The 9,432-nt window shown below is 40.0% G+C and overlaps 1 protein-coding gene across 1 annotated transcript; it reads right to left on the minus strand.

Moving 5' to 3' along the window:
- Nucleotides 1-352: 352 nt before the first annotated feature.
- Nucleotides 353-4,105, minus strand: LOC120775437. The gene is made up of 2 exons (XM_040105623.1): nucleotides 3,990-4,105; nucleotides 353-1,363 (listed from the first exon to the last, which is right to left on the minus strand). The coding sequence occupies exon 2, from the start codon at nucleotides 1,361-1,363 to the stop codon at nucleotides 380-382; it is 984 nt and encodes a 327-aa protein (XP_039961557.1). The 5' UTR covers nucleotides 3,990-4,105; the 3' UTR covers nucleotides 353-379.
- Nucleotides 4,106-9,432: the final 5,327 nt, after the last annotated feature.

The raw sequence follows: 9,432 nt of genomic DNA on the forward strand, positions 1-9,432 counted from the left end.
GAAATCACATTTTCCCTTTGAGAGCTACAGTTTTCTTTGCCAGCACTGATTTCTTTTCATATTTTTCTTTTTGGGCCAAGCAAGAAACTTTCTCCACAACTTGCAAAGGAGCTTTCAATCTTGATTCGATTTGTGCAACTTTCAAGTGTTTTGATTTGAGTGATTGCAGGTCACTTATGAGTATTTGCTCAAATTTATTGGCTTCCATGTGTGTCCAACTAGTAGACGTTGTCGGAGGTTAAAAACAAATAATTTCACAGTAAATAAATAAGAGCTGTCAACACTACTGACTCAAGGTCATACTGAACGTCAAGAATTCGACACTTATTTTAACAAAAATTTCCTTCTTTATTTTAATTATCAAAAACTGCACCACCCATCACTTTAGCAGCGGTGCGTCCTGCATCAAAGAAGCACCAGCACAGCAACCGATTTCCGGCAATTCCCCAACCCCCGCATCAACATCGGTCATCGACGTGTCCTCCACAATACCTATTGTCGCAGCAAATGGCGCATGCACGTCGGGGTCGAGCGGAAAGAGCGCACGCAAATCGGCGACCGGTGCACACATACTCAACTCCGACATCCGCTTGTACTGGGGCGTCTCCTTGAGCGCGTGTCGCCGATTGCGCACCAAAGGCGCCGTGATGTGCGAGAAGCGCGGCGTGGCCAGGCGCACGCGAAACCCGCAATTGGCCATGTACGCATAGAGCTTGGGATTGTCATAGACGAGCGTTGGCGGCGGATGCCATGTCTTGAAGTGTTCGTGATAGCTGCGCATGTTGATGCCGCTGAGGCTAGGGAAGCAAGCGGCCGGCGGCAGCACGTTGCCATTTGTGAACGGTGTTGCGTATGTTGTTGCTGTCAGTGGTGTAGTTGTAAATAGGCTGGGTAGCATTGTTGGTGTTGCGTTTGTTGAGGTAGCCATTGCGGTTTCCATCGGACTCTTGTTGCTTGGTGGAGTGTTGTTGAGCGTTGTTGTTGTGGGTGCGGTGTAAATCATTGTCTTGGTTTTTGTTGCTGTTGCTGTTAGCGTACTATTCGAATGGCAAATTACATTGGAACGCTGTATGAGCACTGTTTCAGTTCGGATTTTGAACTTATCGGACGGGTTATTGCTGTCGGTGGCATTGTTGTTGTCAGCGCTAACTTCGTTCTCACTCATTGCCGGTGTCTTTGCTGCTTCATGATTTCTGTCAATCAACTTGTCAGGCGATATGCTGGCTGTTGGTGTTTCCGCTTTGGGCACTTCTAGTTCGTGGAAAATGAACGAATAAATGCCATCGCGGCGCTCGAGCTCTTTCAGCATCAGTTCATCGGTAGACAGATTAATATCTATGAAGTCTTTGGTGATGGCGGCCATCTAGTGGAAAGAAAATGATAGTGGTTGGCAGTTGCTAAGAGATTTTTAGTTCAATTATACATTTTTTTTTTTTAATATTAGGTCTTTCTTAGCACAAACAATCAAACCCAAAAAAGCACAAATATTTCAATTTAGCGGGTTAAACTTCTTCATCTATTCAGATGTAACCACGAACTGTTTCTGAACAGCACCAATTTTTATTGATTTTATAGAAGTTCTCGCTATAGAGTTCGATTCGGTGGCTGTTCTAGTTCGAAGACGCATGGGGCCGTTCTTGCCTGCAGAACTAATCGATATGAATGTAGCCTACGACATTAGACATTGGCATTCGTTCAGTTGGAAATTGTAGAACTGAACCTTTTGAAAAGAGAATTTATATTAAAATCTTCGGTTTTGAGTTTTCAGAATGAAAATTTTCTACACAATTCTATTTAATCGCCGCAGATTTCTTGTTAGCTACTTAAAAGGAAGTAATATGGGAAAGGTCTAAATGTCCAGGTTGGCTATGTGTGAGGTTATGTCGCAGGGTTGATCGTTGCAACAAAGTTAGCGATGGATATCACTTGCTTAGCTATGAGCGTTATGATCACTCATCAGATTTTCATAGCCGCATAAAGTGTTTCGAGCTTACCACAAAACTGTTAGGCGGTTATTAGCAATTCCAGCTACTCCTCTGGTTTGCCGAAATTGTGTCCTCTGACATGTTTCAATTCCAGTCTGAGAAATAGGAGAAAAAAGGTCTTAGACGATACGACTTCACCTTTATCCTTCTTTGATAAAAGCGACCCACAAATGAAGCACTGAGACGTTTGGTCATTGTCCAGTCTGTAAACCTTCAATAGCAGCGAGATTGACTTGTCTAAAAGCAAGTAGTTCAGACGACCTTGTACGATTTATTCTGATCTCGTAGCCGCACAAGGAAGGGGACAGAGGTGTACCGACTTGCTTCTAATCGCATCAAATTGACGTGAGGATGTCTTTCCAAATATCCAAACTTATCGGCCTTGTGGTTCCCAGTGATTTTACTATGACTCGGCACAAAAACGAGTCGGATATATAAACACCCTTCGACAAGTCCTGAGCGCACAGTCATCGAGGTCAAAGCCAGTTTTGCCCGCACTACTATACTTCCTCTATGAAGGAAGTTGTACTTCGGGCAGTACATCTATTGGAAGCAGCCACCTGTGTATTGGACTTTATTAATATGCTGGGGCTAAGTGAGTCTTTATGATTTAGGAGAGGACACAATAGACCTAAGGTCTATGCGGTGCAATCCTCGTCTATTTTAACTCAAAGTTGTACTTAGTTGAAGCCTTATTTGTCACTAGGGAATGGTACTGAATATCACTGCAAGTTCCTCTGTCAAAGGAATGGACACTTCAATTGCCCTGTTTATTGCTTAGCATTTGTAAGACTTAGCTTAAGGCATGTTGAATGTTATCTAATTGATTCTACCCAGGTCCTATTTTAATAATTTTGAGTAACATAACCTAACTTTTTCCGTTATAGTCTTGCATCTAATATTTCTCTGCTTTATTATTATTCACTCAGTATGTTTCAGACCTTTCCTCTAGAGTCTAGTAAAAATCTTTCGAACATTAATGGTGTTGATTTTACTCAGAGTGTTCTTTTGCAGTGAAAGATTGATCAATTAAATATTTATATTTCAGAATTAGTAAAACAAAGAGGTAAGCTGGGCAGTTGGTTCTTGCAAATGCAAGGTTGATTTTTTTAAACCGATTTTTTATGTACGTGTAATTCCATATGTTAACGAGTGTGCTTGAAATTTTGTTTTTCGAATGGAATCAGACATGTTTTTTTGGACTTTTTTACTTTATCTACAAAGACTTCAGTTACGGTCGCGAAGTCATCGAAAGCTTGCTGCGTTTGCGTCCATCCCCTTCTAGCGTAACAGTGCCTGAAAGCTGTAGGGTTGGGGTCAGAGAGATAGCAGAGAATCTCAACATCTCTTAAGGATCCATGCAACACATTTTGGTTAATGTTTTGGGTATAAAACGTGTCAGTGCTAGACTTGTACCAAAATATTCCATCTTTTACGAAAACGTCGTCGAATAAAGGTAGTAGAAACGATGATTGGCAAGCTAGCTGAGTTCCTTAAATTCACCAAATATATATGTTGATGTACATACATATATATTTGGTGAATTACTGCTGACGAGATGAGCATATGACGTCGAACTACTAACCGAACCGAAGAAGAACTCAAGACCATCAAAGCCAAGACTTACAAAAAGTTTATAGAAAATTGGATCAATCTCAAAGACTCGAAAAGAGTCTACAATGTTGAAAAATACGCGAAAATATGAAGCATGTTGCTTTTTGTCAGTCCGGGTCAAATTTGATATGACACTCTACATTTTTTTTTATAAAAAAACTGGCAACCGTCGGTAATTTTTATAAATTGCTAATAATTAAGTATTAATATTCTGTGCCCAAAAGTAAATACCTTATATTTATTTCTTTTTCACTTCCACTATTCTTCTTTTCTCCATGTTCATTATCATGGAAATATTTAACTTTATATTTTCTCTTTTCCACATTGCTATTTTTACACTTAGAAAATATTTATAATACCAATTTTAAATCGCTGTTAGCTGGCACTCACTTATAATCCGCTTAACGACACAGCAATTTACACTAAATACCGACAGAGGGATCTATATATATTGTTAGTCCTTTTTTCCTCCTTTTTGCCTCGTTTTTTATCGTTCGATCAGCCGACTTTAATTGTCACAGTCAATGCGTAGCCACGGCTGAAATGCGTCTAAACACAGCTGCAGGCGCGTCCGTCCAGCTTAATTGGAACGGCGGCGCAGAAATCCGACAGATTTACATAATTTTACACACACAAACACATGCTCACATATACAAGCACAAACATATGCAGGCATTAAGCTACAAATTCTATCGAGCGCGTCACACTGCCCACCGCTGCTGTGAGCGATATCACAATTTTTTATTTATTTTCAGCGGAATTTTGCAAAATTTTATTTGTTTTTCATTTTATTTTTTATTTTGTTTTACTTTTTTCATTCATTCTCCTCTTTTTGGTGTGCAAATTGTCTATTGTGCGGGTATCTCAGTGTGTGTGTGCCTTCCGTGTAGGCACTTGTCTGGTTGAGTTCATTGCTGTGTATGTATGTGTGTGTGTTTGTAATGCAAACCCATTGCCGTTGAACGATCAACAAGAGTTGTTTATAGATTAAAAGTAAATAACGAATGCGTTTGTTGCAAAAAATCGCAAAAATCATAAAGAAACAAAAGCAAAAAATAGCAAATGTGAAATATAGTAACAAAGCTATTGCCGGCGCTGAGGAAGCGCGGGCATTTCTAAAAAATCCAAATAAATCGGCTTTTATTCGCAAAATCGTTAGTTTGAGCATTTTGATTTTTTTTCTGTTTCTGTTTAATTTTGTATCTACAATTTCCTTTTTTTTCAATGCTGGGTGGCAATGTGTGCATGCAACCTGCTTAAACTGCCAAATTTTCACATTCGTGTTATATGAATATACATATATGTATGTACATACATATGTATGTATATGAATCGTTTTTTAGAAATTTGTTCACTTTCAATCACAAAATTGCACATTCTAGCTAAAACAGTGATTGTTGGGCTGTAGATACTTGTTGCATTGACCGATTATTCAATGAACACAGATAACTTTGCAGTTCATTTGCAAGTTAAAGCCGGATTTTAAAAGTTAACTCACGAATCAGACAATCAATATCAACGAAAATTTGGATGGGACATTTCATTGACTAACTGAGGAAATGAACTCAATCGGCCAGTAACCGCTCTCATCCCTTCCTAAACTCTTTAGCAATCTGCAACTGCGCTTACTTTCAAAATTGCAAGTACTCGCTGTATACTTTTATTCGACCCTATAAACTGAACACTCCATCATTTTTCCGTTCGTGTTCTGTATATATTAGGCCTGTATAAGAGCGCTAAAGAAGCTGTTTTTTTCGACGGTTTTCAAGCCTAAATTAGCCGAATCTATTGCATTTTCACATGCGATATACGTTAGAAGTTTATCAATCGTCGCCGGCTTGTTGGCATACACCATGAACTTGACGTAGCCCCACAAGAAATAATCTAACGGCGTCAAATCGCATGAATGAGGCGGTAAATTGACAGGGCCATTTTGTGCTATAATACGTTCACCAAACTTTTTTTTTCAATAAATCGATTGTGACATTCGCTGCGTAGCTTGTGGCGCTGTCCTGTTGGAATCACATATTGCCTAAGTCCATATCATCCAATTCGAGCCAAAAATATTTGGTTATCATTGAGCGCGAGCGATTCCGGTCTTGATCATCACGGAATTAGTACGGCCCAATGACGCCGGCCTATAAAACACAGTTCGTGTGGAATTCTGCCTGACCAAATTTTTAAAAAGCTGCTTGAGTCACCTAAAAGATTCTACCAAAGATTCTGCAAGCTTTTCTTGTTTTTAGCAATAATCTTCATCGAATAAATTTTTTGGTTTATTGGAGTATCCACTTTATGGTTTTCTTCTTCCTTTTTGGCGCAGACACCGCTTACGCGGGAATAACCGAGTTTACACCAGCGCGCCCGTCATTCTTACTTTTCGCTGTTTGGCGCCATTTAGAGATGCCAAGTGTAGCCAGGTCCTTCCACCGGGTCATTCCAACGGAGTGCAGGTCTTCCTCTTCCTCTGCTTCCCCCGGCGGATACTGCGCCGAATACTATAACAGCTGGAGTGTTTTCATCACTCCGGACCTAGCTTTTGTAGCCGTTGTCTCTTAATTCGCTGAACTATGTCAATGTCATCGTATATCTCGCATAGCTCATCGTTCCATCGACTGATGCAGTTTTCCACTGCCGTATTTGAATTGGCCTTCTTCGGCTCCCATCGCTTTGTTGTTCTTAAGGTGGATAAGGTTTTGTCCCGTCCATCGCACTTCTTGGACGGCGGTAATGCCAGCCCTTACTCTCATGAGGATATCAACCAGCTGGGCAGCGACACCTTCCCAATTAAGGGACCGAACATTCGGGTCCGTGGCGGTTTTCTGGGGGTGGTTTTTAAGTGGTTGACTTCAAACCCAGCGCATAACCCTGGGAAGGGATGTTTCGCCACGGATGTTTTTTTTTTGCTACCCAGAGCATACTTGGTCTAAGACCGGAAATCGGGAGCTGATAGGGCTATATGTAAAATAATCTTTTCTGACCACCCCCAAGTGAATGGCGCTGAGAGAATTTTCGTCACTTGCGTGAACTTCTACACATGACTCCATCCAACTGCTGACTAGAGTGAATTTAAATCCAAGTTTATTTGCGGCCTTTCGCTAAGATTAGCTTTTGTTTTCTAAGGCCATCACAAATACTCGAATTTTAGTATCGTAAAAGCTTCTAAAAGGGTTGGAAGCTTAGATGGAAAAAAATTCCTTAAATTTTACACAACAGTTCCCTCTTTTAAAACTCCCATTAGCGGCAAGCTAATTTTATGCTTTCCCCCACATTGAATTCCATATGATTATATATTATGCTACAACGCGAAATTACGAACGTGCATTCTGCATCCGCTTCCCCTCTTCGGAAACAATACGTGTGCGTGTGTGTAATATGCTCGCGTTTTTATTACCCTGCGGTTCAATGGCTTTGACAACGCCATTAGAACCAAGACCCTACGCAAACTTCGTCGATGATTATCTGGGTCATTAACACTTTTTGTTGTCAAACGACGACGAAGGTGCGAAAGTAAGCTCGGGTAAGGTGTTGTCGATAATGGTCATAAAACTTTGAAAGAATTTTTTGTTTCAATTTGATTTTATGGTTTGTGCGTACGAAATGGAGAAACAAAAGCAGTTTCCGCAGACGGCGGCGTACATAAATGTCTTGCACCAACTACCATAGGACTCTCACATCCAACTCTACTGTTCTCTTAGTAGTAGGCGGCATGAGCTGACTTCGTGCTTAGCTCCATGTAGTCTCATAGCGCCCACCAAAAACGAGTGCGAGCGTGTTTTTATGACATTATCTTTGAAAGTTTAGCTCGACGCTTTGGTGTTTTGCAGCCATCTCCAATAAAGTTTGCCCGCCATTGACATTAGGCGCGTGTGAAATCAAGCTTTGTAGTGCTCCAACAGTACACCGTTAGCGTGAATACCTTTTGGGAATATCAATTTTGTTGTAGAGTTTCCGTTGCCTTCTGATTTCCTCATTGTGGTACCGCCATGGCGGGCAAAAGTTTGACTCGCCTTTGGTAGCTTCTTGCTCTCCAACAAACTCGCAGTTTTTATTTTGCCGCACTTCTGATTTTCTGTTCTTCTATTCTTTCTTCAGTTTCATCCACTCTGATAGATTTTTATTCTTCTTCTTTCTTCAGTTTTACTGTCTCTGTTAGATTTTCAGGCTCACTTTCGCTCTTTACCTATAGCAGCCTTTGTTTTTGCCTCCATTGCCTTGTGGCTTCGCGTCGCCTGTCTTTGCCATCTGACACTGACCCACATCCATTTCACTCTCACTTTCAATTTTTTTCCTCTAACATCTAACACTTCTACACACACATACGCATATATGTGTTTATGTATTTCGGTGTACTTTCGCTTTCATTGCCATTAGGCGACAGTTTGTGCCATAAAATTGCTTAATACTTGTGGATGCGCAAAGTTTTTGGCTGGCGAAGACGATTTTCGATTATTTGTTTTGATAGTGGCATTCTTTGAGGTTGTCAATAACAACTTAGCAGAGTGAGAGGTGACTGAGTTGTGGCAAAAAATCGTTAGACGTTACTGAAGCGTAAGCGGCGAAAATGTGTTACACTTGATAAATGAGCGCATTTTTCGCTTTGACAGGCAAGATTATGAAAGTAATAAAAATCATTATTAAAGTATCGTTAAAATCTTTAGTTTACAGCTTGAATGTTGTGAAATTGAAATTATATATGGAAACTTTTATTAGTCAGTCTTTAATTTTGAGTACACTGGAATTTAAAATTCTGTTATATGGGAAGCGTGCGTGGTTACAGTACATAACAATGATAGAACAATGTTACGTATTTAATTTGGTTGAAATCGTTTGAGCGGGTTCTGAGTTAAGTGATTTTACCTAATAGTGGGCGGTGCCACGCCCCATGGTCCAATTTTTTCAGTTATTTGGTAAATAGCAATCCTGTGGTTAGCATGAGAGGAACTATGTATATGATTATTTTGAGTCTCTTCTGTTTTACTTGTAAGAATCTCCTCCTTCACTTATTTCTTAAGATAAAATAAGATTAAAGGAGTATGTTTGTTAAGGTACGTAGGTTGCTATATGTATATATTTCTGGCCTTTGTCGATTGCTATTTTGTTTCGGGCTCATACTCATAGATCCATGATTCGTCACCTGTGACGATCTTATAAAAGTCTTTTGAAGCACCACGATCGTATTTTTTCAGCATTTCATTACACCAATCCACACGAGCCTTTTTTTGAGCGATTGTCAAATTGTGTGGGATATAACGAGAACAAACCTTTTTTACGGCCAGGTGTTCATGCAATATCGAATGTATGCTGGTGGGAGAAAAGCATAGGCATGCCTCTATCTGAAGGTATGTTACATGACGGTCTTGCATTATCAGTTCACGTACGGCATCGATGTTTTCTGGCACAACGGCTGTTTTTGGACGACCTTCACGGAATTCGTCTTTGAGCGAGCGTCGGCCACGATTGAATTCGTTGTACCAGTTTTTCACAGTGCAACGCACAGTGAGACAACGCCGGCATTAAATACGAGGAGTCATTGTAGAGCTCTGAAATTTTGCACAGGTTATTTTTGAGACAATTCCAGTTAAAAAAAAAAAATTAAGAAAATTCGCCCACTTTTACGCCCAATCTGTCATACAGTCGAAATTTGTAAAATGCCGTATTGTCCGTAATACTTTAGGTATAACTTTCAATTTTGGTATACTTGAATGTTATATAGTTACAAACATTATTATTTGAAATAAAAATTGAACTTTGGCCCACTTTTAACCCCATCACCCATACTACCTCAACATAAAAAGTGCCATATTTTCTAAAATATATTAAATACAACCTT

This window comes from Bactrocera tryoni, chromosome 4 (assembly GCF_016617805.1).
Source record: "Bactrocera tryoni isolate S06 chromosome 4, CSIRO_BtryS06_freeze2, whole genome shotgun sequence".
Lineage (NCBI taxonomy): Eukaryota > Metazoa > Arthropoda > Insecta > Diptera > Tephritidae > Bactrocera > Bactrocera tryoni.

Excerpts from the sequence above, each read along its gene's own strand:
- LOC120775437 (XM_040105623.1), bottom strand. The coding sequence starts at position 1,363 with ATGGCCGCCATCACCAAAGACTTCATAGATATTAATCTGTCTACCGAT.